We start from the raw sequence: 17,688 nt of genomic DNA on the forward strand, positions 1-17,688 counted from the left end.
TAACAAGTATTTTAGGCCCATCAAAACCACCCACCCTTGTTCGGAATTCGACACTGGCTGTAGCAGCATGGAACACGTTAATGCTGGTGATCTAGTGGCGGCGGATGATGAGACGTGGAGGAAGGCCTGATTTAAAACTATGCCCAATTTAAAGGAGCGGGTCTCCTAGACTTGGAATGCTCATACTCTAAGTGTATGGCCTGGCAAACATTTCCCCCTGGGGTAGATATCAACATAGTGTGTACGTTTTTTTTTTTAGGGGCATCATAAACACCATGCAAAACTGTAACATGGTTTCCTACACAGTTGCTGCTGGGAAGGTGCATGTTTTTAGTAAAAATATGGCGGACGAATTGTTAAATGAAGTGATCTGGAAAAGGGGCATGGTGATGACAGGAATGTGAAAGTACATGATTAATAACAGCAGTGGCTATGGGAGGTATGAGATCCAGGATACAGCCAACAATGATTCGTCGTTTAGCCACCATCAATTACTAGAATCGGTTTCTTGCCCGTTTGAAGATCGGTGTAACAGATACGTGTGTGAGACTCGGCCTAAGAAATGTCCATCCAAAATATGTTGCCAAAGATGCACTTTTCTGTATAAAGGGCAAAGTGCAACATGATTGTGAGATGCTGAATTAGAGAAAACAGATCAGTGTTGGGGGAAAACCAAACAAACTAATGGATGCTTGTAAAAAACTAAGTTTAAAGAGGAGTGCACCGTCCGTAACTATAAACACACCCGTGGCACAAGCTTCTTCATCTTCACCCGTACATATTACCAATAATATCTCAATGTTCCAGTCTAAAATTATGTATGGGTCCTAGTGTAATGAACACTGTTAAAGGAATGACACAAAACGTACATAACCACGACTGTTATGAAAGAGTCACCGTAGGAGGCAAAAACATAAATGCTAGCTAAGTCCAGAAAACCGGAGAAGTTGGCAGCTATCGGATTGCAGACCCCTGAACCTATCAACAACAACTAGCAGTAGCCGTGGGGGGTTCCTACGGTGCCCTAGACCCCTCGATCACAGCCGGAGAACTACATAGCCTAAAGACAGAAAGGGAAATCTAAACTGCCCCAGAGCAGACCCCAAAGCAATAGGCAGCCCCCAACATATAATGACGGTGAAGCAAGAAGAAAAAACACTAACACAGATAGAAAGATAGACTGAGCAAATGATGGGGCCCAAGCTAACTAGATAGGACAGGAAAGAAAAGCTGCTGTCTGCAATCCACCAAAAACCCTATCAAAACAAGAGCCAACAGACTGACAGGGAAAAAGGCCCTGAAGACGCTAGGCTTCAAAAAGACTATGTCAGTACTCAGGTATTTTCTGAAGACAGAGCAAAAAGACACAAAGGAATTCAGCTCACCCCAGCAGGGAATGGCAGAATCCAGAAAAGCAAGACAAAATTAAACCAAAACACAAATGCAAAAAGCAAGGCAGAAAACTTAGCTTTTGAGGAGCAGGAATCAGACTGGTCTCCTAGAATCCCTCAGAGAAATCACCAGCGAGGCAGAAGGCGTCGGCTGCCTTATATCCAGTCAGCAACTCCCGTCACCCAGTCATCCTCTACCAGCTCAGGTGTTTGGTAATCAGCCTCACTACCTTCCTTCACCAGAAGAGGGAGTTCATCAGACCTCAATGGTGAAGGGGAAAATGAACTCATAACAGTACCTTCCCCTTGAGGAGGGGTCACCAAACCCTCATCCACGCCACCATGGCGATCAGGGTGAGCCCGATGAAAGGCACGCAACAATCTTTTGGCATGAATATCAGAGGCAGAGACCCAGGAATTATCCTCCTGACCATAACCCTTCCACTTAACCAAATACTGGAGTCTCCGTCTAGCCAGACGGGAATCCAGTATCTTCCCTACCTCATATTCCATGTTACCTTCAACCAATACAGGGTCCGGAGGTGCCACCCCAGGAACTACTGGTTCAACAAACCTCTTCAACAAGGACTTATGAAACACATTATGGATTTTAAATGTGGCAGGAAGAGCCAACCGAAAAGAGACCGGATTAATGATCTCCAAAATCTTGTAAGGTCCAATAAATCTAGGCTTAAACTTAGGAGAAGCTACCTTCATAGCGATATTTTTTGATGATAACCAAACCATATCACCCACCTTAACCCCTTCATGACCAAGCCTATTTTGACCTTAATGACCAGGCCATTTTTTGCAATTCTGACCAGTGTCCCTTTATGAGGTAATAACTCAGGAACGCTTCAATGGATCCTAGCGATTCTGAGATTGTTTTTTCGTGACATATTGGGCTTCATGTTAGTGGTAAATTTAGGTTGATAATTTTTGCGTTTATTTGTCAAAAAATCAGAAATTTGGTGAAAATTTAGAAAATTTTGCAATTTTCAAATTTTGAATTTTTATTCTGTTAAACCAGAGAGTTATGTGACACAAAATAGTTAATAAATAACATTTCCCATATGTCTACTTTACATCAGCACAATTTTGGAAACAAAATATTTTTTTGTTAGGAAGTTATAAGGGTTAAAAGTTGACCAGCGATTTCTCATTTTTACAATAAAATTTACAAAACCATTTTTTTAGGGACCACCTCACATTTGAAGTCACTTTGAGGGGTCTATATGGCAGAAAATACCCAAAAGTTACACCATTCTAAAAACTGCACCCCTCAAGCTACTCAAAACTACATTCAAGAAGATTATTAACCCTTCAGGTGTTTCACAGGAACTAAAGCAATGTGGAAAGAAAAAATGGACATTTTAATTTTTCCAACAAAAATTTTCTTTTAGCATCAATTTTTTCATTTTCACATGGGAAACAGGATAAAATGGATGCTAACATTTGTTGGGCAATTTCTCCGGAGTACAACGATACCTCATATGTAGTCATAAACCACTGTTTGGGTGCACGGTACGGCTCAGAAGGGAAGGAGCGCCATTTGACTTTTTGAATGGAAAATATGCTGGAATATTTAGCGGTTGCCATGTCGTGTTTGGAGAGCCCCTGTGTGCATAAACATTGGAGCTCCTCCACAAGTGACCCCATTTTGGAAACTAGACCCCCCAAGGAACTTATCTAGATGCATAGTGATCACTTTGAACCCCCAGGTACTTCACAAATTGATCTGTAAAAAAAACAAAACACTTTTTTTTCACAAAAATTTTCTTTTAGCCTCAGTTTTTTCATTTTCACATGGGCAACAGGATAAAATGGATCCTAAAATTTGTTGAGCAATTTCTCCTGAGTGCACAGATACCTCATATGTGGTCATAAACCACTGTTTGGGTGCACGGCATGGCCCGGAAGGCAAGGAGCACCATTTGACTTTTTGAATGGAAAATTAGCTCCAATCGTTATCGGACACCATGTCGCATTTGGAGAGCCCCTGTGCACCTAAACATTGGAGCTCCCCCACAAGTGACCCCATTTTGGAAACTAGACCCCCTAAGGAACTTATCTAGATGTGTAGGGAGCACTTTGAACCCCCAAGTGCTTCACAAAAGTTTATAACACAGAGCAGTGAAAATAAAAAATAATTTTTTTTCCTCAAAAATGATTTTTAGCACACTATTTTTAATTTTCACAAGGCTAACAGGAGAAATTGGACCACAAATCTTGTTGTCCAGTTTGTCCTGAGTACGCTGGTACCCCATATGTGGGGGGGAACCACTGTTTGGGCACACGGCAGGGCTCAGAAGGGAAGGAGCGCCATTTGACTTTTTAAAATGCAAATTACTTCCAATCGTTAGCGGACACCATGTTGTGTTTGGAGAGCCACTGTGTGCCTAAACATTGGAGCTCCCCCACAAATGACCCCATTTTGGAAACTAGACCCCCTAAGGAACTTATCTAGATGTGTAGTGAGCACCTTGAACCCTCAAGTGCTTCACAAAAGTTTATGACGCAGAGCCGTGAAAATAAAAAAAAAAATTTTTCCCTCAAAAAATTATTTTTTAGTGCGCAATTTTTTATTTTCACAAGGGTACCAGGATAAATTAGACCCCAAAATTTGTTGTCCAGTTTGTCCTGAGTACGCTGGTACCCCACATGTGGGGGGGAACCACTGTTTGGGCACACGTTGGGGCTCGGAAGGGAAGTAGTGACATTTTGAAATGCTGACTTTGATGGAATGGTCTGCGGGTGTCATGTTACATTTGCAGAGCCCCTGATGTACCTAAACTGTGGAACCCCCCCACAAGTGACCCAATTTTGGAGACTAGACCCCCCAAGGAACTTATCTAGATGTGTGGTGAGCACCTTGAACCCCCAAGCGCTTCACAGAAGTTTATAACGCAGAGCCGTGAAAATAAAAAATATTTTTTTTTCCACAAAAAAAAAATGATTTTTAGCCAGCAATTTTTTTTTCACAGGGGTAGCAGGATAAATTGGCCCCAAAAGTTGTTGTCCAGTTTGTTCTGAGTACGCTGATACCTCATATGTGGGTGGGGACCACTGTTTGGGTACACGTCGGGGCTCGGAAGGGAAGTAGTGACATTATGAAATGCTGACTTTGATGGAATGGTCTGCGGGCATCATGTTACATTTGCAGAACCCCTGATGTACCTAAACTGTGGAACCCCCCACAAGTGACCCCATTTTGGAAACTAGACCCCCCAAGGAACTTATCTAGATGTGTGGTGAGCACCTTGAACCCCCAAGTGCTTCACAGAAGTTTATAACGCAGAGCAGTGAAAATAAAAAATATTTTTTTTTCCTCAAAAAAAATGATTTTTAGCTAGCAATTTTTTTTTTCACAAGGGTAGCAGGATAAATTGGACCCCAAAAGTTGTTGTCCAGTTTGTCCTGAGTACGCTGATACCCCATATGTGGGGGATGACCACTGTTTGGGTACACGTCGGGGCTCGGAAGGGAAGTAGTGACATTATGAAATGCTGACTTTGATGGAATGGTCTGCGGGCATCATGTTACATTTGCAGAACCCCTGATGTACCTAAACTGTGGAACCCCCCCACAAGTGACCCCATTTTGGAAACTAGACCCCCTAAGGAACTTATCTAGATGTGTGGTAAGCACCTTGAACCCCCAAGTGCTTCACAGAAGTTTAGAACGCAGAGACGTGAAAATAAAAAATATTTTTTTTTCCTCAAAAAAAATGATTTTTAGCCAGCAATTTTTTTTTTCACAAGGGTAGCAGGATAAATTGGACCCCAAAAGTTGTTGTACAGTTTGTCCTGAGTACGCTGGTGCCCCATATATGGGGGGGAACTATTGTTTGGGCACACGTAAGGGCTCGGAATGGAAGTAGTGGCGTTTTGAAATGCAGACTTTGATGGAATGGTCTGCGGTCGTCATTACGTTTGCAGAGCCCCTGATGTGCCTAAACAATAGAAACCCCCCACAAGTGACCCCATTTTGGAAACTAGACCTCCCAAGTAACTTATCTAGATGCCTGGTGAGCACTTTGGACCCCCAAGTGCTTCACAGAAGTTTATAACGCAGAGACGTGAAAATTATAAAAAAAAATTTTTCCACAAAAATATTTTTTTAGCCCCCAAATTTTTATTTTCCCAAGGGTACCAGGAGAAATTAGACCCCCAAAGTTGTTGTGCAATTTTTCCTGAGTACGCTGATACCCCATATGTTGGGGTAAACCACTGTTTGGGCACATGTCGGGGCTTGGAAGGGAGGAAGCACCGTTTAACTTTTTGAACGCAAAATTGGCTGGAATCAATGGTTGCACCATGTCGCGTTTGGTGACCCCCTGATGTGCCTAAACAGTGGAAACCCCTCAATTCTAACTCCAGCCCTAACCCCAACACACCCCTAACCACAGCCCTAACCCCAACACATCCCTAACCCTAATTCCAACCCTAACCATAACCCTAACCCCAACAGACCCCGAACCCTAATCCCAACCCTAGCCATAACCCTAACCACAAGCCTAACCCTAATTCCAACCCTAACCCTAATTCCAACCCTAACCCTAATTCCAACCCTAACCCTCTTTCCAACCCTAACCCTCTTTCCAACCCTAACCCTTTCCAACCCTAACCCTTTCCAACCCTAACCCCCTTTCCAACCCTAACCCTTTCCAACCCTAACCCTCTTTCCAACCCTAACCCTCTTTCCAACCCTAACCCTAACCCTCTTTTCAACCCTAACCCTCTTTTCAACCCTAACCCTAACCCTCTTTTCAACCCTAACCCTAACTCTAACCCTCTTTTCAACCCTAACCCTAACTCTAACCCTCTTTTCAACCCTAACCCTAACCCTAATGGAAAAAAAAAAAAAAAAATATTATCTTTATTTTATTAGTTCTGCCTACCTATGGGGGTGATAATCGGGGGGTTTATTTACTTTTTCTTTCATTTTGATCACTGTGAGAGTGATCAAAATGAAAGAATGGAATCTGCAGCCGGCAGATTCGGGCGGGCGCACTGCGCATGCGCCCGCCATTTTCAAAGATGGCGGCGCCCATCATCCGGACCCGAGGGACACCGGGAGGGACGGGGGGACACCGGAGGTACCGGGGGGGGTGAGGGGGGGATCGGAGGCTGGCGGGGAGCAGAGGGAATGGGAGGGGGGCAGATGATGACAGCGGCGGCAGATCGCCGCTGTCATTCAGTTGCGGGGGGGCGATCGCCGGTGGGGGGGGGTGGAATCGGTGTCTCCAGCCATGTCCGATGCTACAGCAGCATCGGACATGGCTGGATTGTAATATTTCATCAATTTTCATTGATGAAATATTACTATCGCTCTGATTGGCTGTTTCACTTTTAACAGCCAATCAGAGCGATCGTAGCCACGTGGGGGCGAAGGCACACCCCCTGTGGTGAATTACAAAGCCCCCTGTATCTGCGGGTCGGGTGACCTTTCAGTGACCCCGGTCACCCGACCCGCAGGGGGGCTTTGAAGTCATGACGCCACATAGGCGTCACTGGTCAGATTTGAACCAGGTTTCATGACGCCTATGTGGCGTCATTGGTCGTGAAGGGGTTAAACCCGGGACCAATGGTCCTATGTTGGTTGGAAAACCGCTGGGCCTTTTCCTGGGAGAGAGATAACTTATTCACCACTTGGTCCCAGATCTGGTGCATTCTCTCCACCACACCTGGGCAGGCAGAAGGCTCCACCTGCCCTGAAGAAAATCGAGGATGAAACCCAAAGTTACAAAAAAAAGGTGACATCAAAGTGGCAGAACTAGCTCTATTATTTAAAGCAAATTCGGCCAAGGGCAAAAATGAAACCCAATCATCCTGATCAGCGGAAATAAAACATCTCAAATACGACTCCAAGGTCTGGTTTGTTCTCTCTGTCTGCCCATTGGTCGGAGGGTGAAACGCAGAGGAGAAGGACAACTGAATTCCCAGCTTGGAACAGAAAGTCCTCCAAAATCTAGACACAAACTGAACTCCTCTGTCAGATACAATGTTCTCAGCAATCCCGTGCAAGCGAACCACCTGTTGCAAAAACAGGGGCACCAACTCAGAAGAAGATGGCAACTTAGGGAGTGGTACAAGATGAACCATCTTAGAGAACCTATCACAGTTCACCCAAATAACAGTCATTCTCTGAGAAACAGGCATATCAGAGATGAAATCCATTGAAATATGGGTCCATGGCCTCCTGGGGACCAGCAAAGGCATCAACAACCCACTAGAGCGAGAACAAGGTTTAGACCGGGAGCAAGTCCCACAGGACTGCACAAAACTCCTGACATCACGAGACAAGGCGGGCCACCAAAATGACCGACTCACCAGATCTCTAGTACCATAAATACCTGGATGACCAGCCAATGCAGAGCAATGAACTTCAGACATCACTCTCTTCTTCCACTGGTCAGGAACATACAACTTTCCACTGGGACAACGCTCAGATTTGTCCTCCTGGAACTCTTCCAGAGCACGTCTCAAATTGGGCGAGATGGCAGAAAGAACTACCCCTTCGCCTAAGATGGTAGCAGGCTTGGTCACCACAGGAGAATCAGCCAAGAAGCTCCTAGAAAGAGCGTCAGCCTTGACATTCTTAGTGCCAGGAAGAAAAGAGACCACAAAATCAAAACGTGTAAAAAACAAGGCCCATCTAGCCTGTCTAGGGTTCAAGCGTTTGGCCAACTCCAGGTAAATCAAATTCTTGTGGTCAGTGAGGACCACGACTTGATGTTTAGCTCCCTCCAACCAATGTCTCCACTCCTCAAATGCCCATTTCATGGCTAACAGTTCCCGATTCCCCACATCATAGTTACGTTCAGATGGGGAGAACTTTCGGGAAAAGAAAGCACAGGGATTCATTTTAGATGTTACAGGATCCTTTTGGGACAAAACAGCTCCTGCACCAATCTCAGAAGCATCCACCTCTACCTGGAACGGGAGTGAGACATCAGGTTGCCGCAAAACCGGGGCAGAAGTGAATCTTCGCTTCAGCTCCTGAAAGGAAGAAACAGCCTCCGGAGACCAATTCAACACATCAGCACCCTTCTTAGTCAGATCAGTCAATGGCTTGGCAATACTAGAAAATTTTGCTATAAATTTCCGATAAAAATTAGCAAAACCCAAAAACTTCTGAAGGGCCTTCAAAGAAGTGGGCTGAACCCAATCATAAATGGCCTGAACCTTGGCCGGGTCCATTTCAATAGTTGACGGAGACAAAATAAATCCCAAAAATGAAATCCTCTGTACCCCAAAAAGGCATTTCGATCCCTTGACATACAGGGAATTCTCCCTCAAGATCTGGAGCATAGTCCGAACATGTTCCACATGAGAATCCCAATCCTTGGAGAAGATCAAAATATCATCCAGGTAGATAATCAAAAATTTATCCACAAAGTCTTGGAAAATGTCGTTCATGAAGCACTGGAAGACAGAAGGGGCATTAGTGAGCCCAAAAGGCATCACCAGGTACTCAAAATGTCCCTCTGGAGTATTAAACGCCGTCATCCATTCATCCCCATGCTTAATGCCTATAAGATTATACGCCCCCCTGAGGTCAAGCTTGGTAAACCAGCAAGCACCTTTAACTCTGGAGAATAGATCCGAAATCAGGGGTAACGGATACTGATATTTAACAGTAATTTTGTTGAGGGCACGATAATCAATACAAGGCCTTAATGAACCATCCTTTTTGGCCACGAAAAAACCCCCCAGCACCTAATGGTGAAGAGGATGGTCTAATATGACCCTTCTCCAACGCCTCCTTAATATAGGATCGCATAGCCTCGTGCTCGGGTACAGATAAATTGAAGAGCCGACCCTTGGGAAATTTACACCCTGGGCTCAGTTCAATTGCACGGTCATAATTCCTATGAGGAGGCAAAGACGCAGACTTATTCTCACTAAATACTTCATAAAAGTCCGCCAGATCAGAGTAATTGCCAGAAGAAACTTAGGTTGAATACCACCCACAGAAAACGTGTGTACAAAACGTTTCTCTCGTTTAGGACAGACAGAAATAATATGCGAGGCATCTCCACAAAAAAACACAGCTTATTACGCCTTCTGAACTCCTGACGTTGCTCCCTGGACAAAACTCTATCACATTGCATAGGTTCAGACACTTGTTCAACAGGTGGCAACACCTCTCGTGCAGTCCTGCGTTCACGTAAACACCGATCAACCTGAATGGCTAATGACATAGAATCGTCAAGACCAGAGGGAACAGGAAATCCCACCATAGTATCTTTTACGGCTTCTGACAAACCCTTCCGAAAGACAGCTGCCACGGCATTATCATTCCAGGTAGTAAGGACCGCCCGCTTTCGGAATTTTTGACAGTACAATTCTGCAGAATCTCGACCCTGGCTCAATGCCAACAGGGTCTTTTCAGCCTGATCAATAGCATTAGGTTCGTCATACAACAACCCCAAGGCTTGAAAAAATGCGTTCACATTAGTCAGAATAGGATCATCTGGTTTCAAAGAAAACGCCCAATCCTGGGGATCGCCACGCAGCAAAGAGATGACAATTTTAACCTGCTGCGTGGAGCTCCCTGACGACTTAGGCTTCAAGGCAAAAAATAATTTACAATTATTTTTGAAATTCAAAAATTTAGATCGATCCCCAAAAAACACATCAGGAGTAGGGATCTTTGGTTCAGCAGCATGTGAATGAGCAAGGTAGGCGGAAATTCCCAGCACTTCCGCAGCGAGCTGCTCCACACGATCAGACAATTGCTTTATCTCCATTGAGATAAAAAAAAATTCCCCCTACGGCCTCAGAGATATAAAAGAAAAAATATACACACTTTTTTTTTTTTTTTCAATTCTTTCCTGCTATTGAGTACCCTAGGATCTGCGGTATGGCTGGTGATTCTGTTATGAACAAGTCACCATAGGAGGCAAAAACAGAAATGCTAGCTAAGTCCAGAAAACCAGAGAAGTTGGCAGCTATCGGATTGCAGATTCCTGAACCTATCAACACCAACTAGCAGTAGCCGTGGGGGGTTCCTACGGTGCCCTAGACCCCTCGATCACAGCCGGAGAACTACATAGCCTAAAGACAGAAAGGGAAATCTTAACTGCCCCAGAGCAGACCCCAAAGCAATAGGCAGCCCCCAACATATAATGACGGTGAAGCAAGAAGAAAAAACACTAACACAGATAGAAAGATAGACTGAGCAAATGATGGGGCCCAAGCTAACTAGATAATCAGCCTTACTACCTTCCTTCACCAGAAGAGGGAGTTCATCAGACCTCAATGGTGAAGGGGAAAATGAACTCATAACACACGACCCTTGGAAACACGTGATTTCCTCTTTACAACATATGGACGATGATGATATTGATGACGACTTATAAATTTACCACATCCACATCAATAAGATGAAGATTACAGCTTCAAAAATGTGCAAAAAAGGCTGTGAATGTCTGGAAAATCATTTTATCTAGGGCAAAGTTTACCTCTTACTAAAGTGTTACCGTGAGGCATACACAACTCTCAGGTGTACTCAGCGTGAGATGCTTGAAAGATGATGTATTCTGATTTGTCCATGTCCACTTTTTGAAAGCGAGCAGAAAAGAAGGATGATATAGCGGGAAGACATGTGATTTTGGTCAGTAAGGAGGTGATGTCAGGTACAGATAGGTAGATCTTTGTGTCATCGGCGTAGTGATGATATTGCAAACCGCGCCATTACATCAGCTGTCCCAGGCCGATGGTGTAGATGGAGAAGAGTAGGGGTCCTAGAACAGAGCCTTGGGGAACACCAAAAGACAGGTGTCGAGGTGAGGAGGTGGTGTGGAAGAGGGAGACAATGAATGTCCCCCTACCAGTCTTGTTGTTTTTTAAAGACTCTGCCGATAACCCCAAAAAGGAAAGGACATTTGCAACACCGACCATGGCCACATCAGCAGGGGTAGCAAAACTACGAACCTTACCACCACCAGTATGATCAGGCACATGGCAGCAAAGCACCTGACTTTGTTGGTTGAACACCAGGCTCCATGAAGAGTGTCTGCAGGTGATACCACTGCTTCTTTCGCTGTTGTGCGTGCAAGCCAATTCCCTGTCCACGGTGCATGCAAAGATGCCTCCTGCCCTGCACCTGCCATTGACCACAGTCTGATAGCACCATCAACAAGCATGTCCGTGTCCTTGTCCCAGCGCAGCCTTCAGTTTTCCATACCCCAGTCATTGGACCGTAAGCGGAAAGACACAGCCAACAGCCCACAGGCCACAGTACTAAATTCACAAATTTCTCGTCTGCTTGCTCTCTAAATGTTGCATTTTATGTTCGTGGGAGACGGACGCTTTCCTCAATCTGATGGTGGTGACAGTAACAAGGTACTTGGTCCCCACCCGCCACTATTTCTCCGGGTCTGCCGTCACGACATTACACATGCAGGCACGTGTCCCACAACTTTATCTGGGCCATCAACAATGCTGTTACAGGGAAAGTGCACCTAAACACGGACCCGTGGACAAGTGCTTGTGGGCAGGGATGGTACATTTCGCTGGCAGCACACTGAGTTTGCGTAGAAGAAGTTATGACCCAGTCGGACATTGGGAAACAATGTCACAGATGTATGGAGGAGACAGGTTGTGGAATGCTTTGTATGTTATATTTAGGGTTTTGAACTGTAGCCTATGGGCAATAGGAAGGCAGTGAAGGGCAAGGCAGAGAGGAGGAAAGACCTGGCTGGTCATTGCTTGCGTTGAGAAACATGTGATGGTGTCTCCGCGGCTTCTGTTTTGCATATTTTGCATATTTCCCATAAGGGATGGGGGCAGTGCTCTAGAATCACTGCGTTGAGAAACACGTGATGGTGTCTCCGCAGTGTTGGATGTTGATCTCCTTGAGTTCATTTATCCTCATTTTTCACAGTCTTTTACTAGGCATTGCTCCTACCAGCCAGTTTCCTACTCCACACTGATGAGGGGCAATACCCCGAAACAGCTGTCTGTGGATGGATACCATGTTTTGGCATAGGTGGTTTCCTTCATTGGAGACTGCCCTTCCCGTGGTTGTTCATTCCCGGGGAAAGACCTGGCTGGTCATTGCTTGCGTTGAGAAACATGTGATGGTGTCTCCGCGGCTTCTGTTTTGCATGTTTTGCATATTTCCCATAAGGGATGGGGGCAGTGCTCTAGAATCACTGCGTTGAGAAAAACGTGATGGTGTCTCTGCAGTGTTGGATGTTGATCTCCATGAGTTCATTTATCCTCATTTTTCACAGTCTTTTACTAGGCATTGCTCCTACCAGCCAGTTTCCTTCTCCACACTGATGAGGGTCAATACCCCGAAACAGCTATCTGTGGATGGATACCATGTTTTGGCATAGGTGGTTTCCTTCATTGGAGACTGCCCTTCCCGTGGTTGTTCCTTCCCGGGGAAAGACCTGGCTGGTCATTGCTTGCGTTGAGAAACATGTGATGGTGTCTCCGCGGCTTCTGTTTTGCAGGCAGAGAGGAGAGGCTGGGGAATAACGGAGGGACAGTTGGATTACTCTGACAGAAGAGTTTTGGATAGATTTGAGTGGTGCAAGAGTGCTAGAGGGGAGGCTAGAGAGTATAAGGTTGCAAGTCGAGGTGGGAGATCATGAGGGTGTGCACAAACATTTTTGAATTTTCTTGGAATGTACGGATCCAGGAAATGTTTTTGAGTTGTATTGGGCAGGAGGAGGCAAGGGCTTAGATCTTAGCTTGAAAGAGAGGGCAGAGTCGAGTATCACCCCGAGGGCACAAACATGCGGGAATATTTGTCCCGGTGTGCCGTCCCGGCATTACACAGGCACATATTCCACAACATTACCCATGCCCTCCACAATGCTGTTACTTGGAAAGTCCACCTAACCACAAATACGCAGACAAGTGCTTGTGGTCTGGGATGGTACATTTCACTGGCCGTACACTGGGTTAACATATTGGAAGCCGGGACCCATTTTGTCCTTGGTAAGGTGCATGTCCTCCCAAACCCCGAGTATTGCGGGCCCTATGTCAAGCTGGGTTGCCCCCACAGTCTACAGCTCCTGCACCTCCTCCTCCTTCTCCTCCTCTTCAGCCTCCAGCTACAAAAGGTAGCACATCAGTCACAAGTTGAAAGCACTGCAGCACTGCCAAATAAAAGCGGAACAGGCTGTGCTGAAGCTAATATGCTTCTGTGACAAACCCCAAATTGCTGAAGAGTTGTGGACAGCTCTGAAAGAGCAGGCAGATCGGTGGCTGAGACAACTGAACCCACAGCCAGGCATGGTTGTGTGTGACAATGGCTGGAGCCTGGTGGCTGCTCTGTGGTGAGGCGAGCTCACACATGTGCTATGCCTGGCTCATGCGCTTAACCAAATTGGTCAACGTTTTTTGAAAAGCACACTGTAAAATGTTTTTTTTTTGTTTTTTTTTGTGGATGCAAAAGAGTGCTGGATATAACGAGAGTGACAGACTGCCCAAAAAAGGGAATTTAGGCCTAAAATGCCTCAATTTTTGGCACATGGATGTATGAGGCATGTCAGAGTTAGACCCCACTGTAAAATATGACCTGTTTTTTAAAATAATGCAACATAGTGCTGTATATAAGTACAGTGACACCCAGGACAAAGAAAGGAAACTGCCGTAAACTGGCCAAACTTTGAGCACGCACAGATATGAACTGTAACGGAGATACCACTACGACAAATGTGTGGTCTGTAATTTTTTTACTTTTTGGCTAAATACTGCTGTACATAACTACAGTGCCAGACAGCAAAAAAAATTGAATTTAGGGCTAAAAAGACCAAAATTTTTAACAGACGGATGGATGAGGCGTGTCACAGATATACCTGTCTGTAAAATATGTGGCCTGTATGTATTTTTGGGGGGGTTCAGCAAAATAGTGTCACGAAATTGTGTAAGACACTCAAAAAAAAAATCTGCTCAACCGTACCACATAAAAATTAAATATTTCTCTGCGCACTCAAAAGGGATGTTTGGGACCCCTTTAAAATTGCTGGATTTTCATGCTGTGCTAGGAAAAGGATCTGGCTGTATTGTGCACTGTCAAAAAGCAAATGGAGGAAAAAAAATAGTGCCCTGGATTGCTTTGCAATAAAAAAATCTCTATTAGCCCTGGCCTCAAAAATTTTCAAAGCCAAATACACCTGAGGCTAGGTATATACGACCAATATATCCTACAGGTAGCAGCAGTAGCACCAGAATACAGAAAGGGAATGGACCCTCTTGATGTATGCAATGATCTATATACACACATATAGTGCCTGCAGGCCTTGCACTGATGTGTATAGAGCGCCGTACACTACCCTGCCTACCTAACACTGGAACCTATATACTATACTCCGGAATTAGTCCTTAGAAGGACTATTGGTTTATCTGGATTTGAGTAGTTTACGATGGTAGACCCCACACTGACTAATAAATCCCTAATTCTGACCCTATCTCGGCAGCAGCTCTCCCTACACTATCTAAATCCGGAGCTGAATGCACCGAGCAAGGCGGCTTCCGGTCTCTTATACTCCTGATGATGCTGTGCGGCCAGCCAATCACTTCACGACCACAACAAAGATGGCTGCGGCATTTCATTTTCTGGCAGACAATCCCTGCATTGTGATTGGGTCTGTAAAGTCCGCCAAAAAAGCTGGGTGGAGACTCGAGTTCCCGTCGAGTAATCCCGGAAATGCTCGGTGCTCGCCGAGTACACCGAATACCGTGATACTCTGGCGAGTAACGAGTTCGCTCATCACTAATAATAACCTATTTTACTCTACTGCCAGTATGGGGTTGTGATCTTCATATTGTATTACTGGGCCTTGAATATGTGACATTATTTCATTACTGAAATATAGATCAGATTGGATAAGTCACATCTGATTTGGCCGTCTATGTAATTGCTAAATCTCTTGAAAATCCTGATTTTACATTATGATCTAACTGCACATTCCTGGCTCAATTATCTAACTCGACATTCATAAAACATTATGGATTCACTATAAATTGTCGTCAGACAAAATGAGATTTTGAGGACTTTTGCTTATAATCGTGAACTATGGCAGAGTTTTGGACAGAAATACAAGACACATTTCCAACAAAATTATTATGAGAAAATAACTGACAGATAATAAAATAATATGACCGCCTGTTGTTAGCAATGTGTATATGTGTCTTGCAGTGTGCACTCAGTGGGACTGATGGAGAAGATTCAGGCAATTGCTCAGAATGTGTCTGACATCGCAGTCAAAGTTGATCAGATCTTGCGGAACAGCCTCCTGAGAGGAAAAGGTGAGGAGGAGTGCCAGCCATACCAGCCATATGTGTCTCTAAACAGAACTGCAGTGCTAAAGTATGAAGTATCTGAAGATTATTGCACTTTTTATGAGACCACATGTAATAGTGCAATATAAAATGCACTACAGGCAGTGGTTTATACAAATATAACTTCCATGGTATATACAGTAATTACAGTGTGAGCTACGAAATCATATAGTTATGTGCCTCTCAATCACCATTAGGGAAAATCACTGTTATCCACTCCATACTTTAGGGCAGCACGGTGGCTCAGTGGTTAGCGCTGCAGCCTTGCAGCGCTGGGGTCCTGGGTTTGAATCCCACCAAGGACAACATCTGCAAGGAGTTTGTATGTTCTCCCCGTGTTTGCGTGGGTTTCCTCCGGGTACTCCGGTTTCCTCCCACACTTCAAAGACATACTGATAGGGAATTTAGATTGTGAGCCCCCATCGGGGACAGTGATGAAAATGTGTGCAAACTGTAAAGTGCTGCGGAATATGTTAGCGCTATATAAAAATAAAGATTATTATAAAGATTATTACTCCATCAAATATTATAACTAGCAAAAAAAATCAAGGAGGCAATATACTAATAAAAAATAATAAAAAAAAAAATCTATACAGTTGGCAAAAAAGTATCTAGTCAGCCACCAATTGTGCAAGGTCTCCCACTTAAAAAGACGAGAGAAGCCTGTAATTAACATCATAGGTAGACCACAACTATGAGAGTCAAAATGAGAAAACAAATCCAGAAAATCACCTTGTCTGATTTGGCAAGATTTATTTTGACAATTATGGTGGAAAATAAGTATTTGGTCACCTAAAAACATGCAAGATTTCTGGCTCTCACAGACCTGTAGCTTCTTCTTTAAGAGGCTCCTCTCGCCTCCACTCATTACCTGTAGTAATGGCACTAGTTATCAGTATAAAAGACACCTGTCCACAACCTCAAACAGTCAAACACCACGATGGTGAAGACCAAACAGCTGTTGAAGGACACTAGAAATAAAATTGTAGCCCTGCACCAGGCTGGGAAGACTGAACCTGCAATAGGCAAGCAGCTTGGTGTGATGAAATCAACTGTGGGAGCAATAATAAGAAAATGGAAGACATACAAGACCATTGATAATCTCCCTCCATCTGGGGCTCCACGGAAGGTCTCGCCACATGGGGTCAAAATGATCACAAGACCGGTGAGCGAAAAAACCCAGAACCACATGGGGAGACCTGCATAGAGCTGGGACCACCATAACAAAGGCTACCATTAGTAGCACACTACGCCGCCAGGGACTCAGATCCTGCAATGCCAGACGTGTCCCCCTGCTTAAGCCAGTACATGTTCAGGCCTGTCGGAAGCATGCAAGAGAGCATTTGGATTATCCAGAAAAGTATTAGGAGAATGTAATATGGTCTGATGAAACCGAAATAGAACTGTTTGGTAGAAACAAAACATGTCGTGTTTGGAGGAGACAGAATGCTGAGTTGCATCCAAAGAATACCATACCTACTATGAAGCATGGGGGTGGCAGCATCATGCTTTGGGGCAGTTTCTCTGCAAAGGGACCAGAACGACTGATCCATGTACTTGAAAGAATGAATGGGGCCATGTGTCTTGAGATTTTGAGTGCAAACTTCCTTCCATCAGCAAGGGCATTGAAGATGAAACATGGATGGGTCTTTCAGCATGATAATGATCCCAAGCACACCGCCAGGGCAACGAAGAAGTTGCTTCGTAAGAAGCATATGATGGTCCAGGAGTGGCCTAGCCAGTCTCCATATTTCAACCCCATAGAAAACCTTTGGAGGGATTTGTTTTCTCATTTTGACTCTTATAGTGTGGTCTACCTATGATGTCAATTACAAGCCACTCTCATCTTTTAAAGTGGGAAGACTTGCACAACTGGTGGCTGACTAAATACTTTTTCCCAACTTTAGTTTATTAATACACAATGAATAGAACCTGTCATTAGAAAATTAGACCACTAAATAAAGGCATGTCTGTAAAGTTTCTTTTAT

At 44.5% G+C, this 17,688-nt stretch overlaps 1 protein-coding gene across 1 annotated transcript in view; it reads left to right on the forward strand.

Annotated features, from left to right (window-relative positions):
- The window catches only part of MGAT5B (alpha-1,6-mannosylglycoprotein 6-beta-N-acetylglucosaminyltransferase B), a 252,906-nt gene that overhangs the window by 157,391 nt on the left and 77,827 nt on the right, over positions 1-17,688 (forward strand). The window contains exon 5 of the mRNA XM_073563170.1: positions 15,558-15,667. Within this exon, the coding sequence (XP_073419271.1) occupies positions 15,558-15,667 (110 nt within the window). The remainder of the gene's footprint in view (positions 1-15,557; positions 15,668-17,688) is intronic.

Source organism: Dendrobates tinctorius, unplaced genomic scaffold, assembly GCF_039654945.1.
Source record: "Dendrobates tinctorius isolate UK_male_01 unplaced genomic scaffold, ASM3965494v1 ptg000383l, whole genome shotgun sequence".
NCBI classification, from domain to species: domain Eukaryota; kingdom Metazoa; phylum Chordata; class Amphibia; order Anura; family Dendrobatidae; genus Dendrobates; species Dendrobates tinctorius.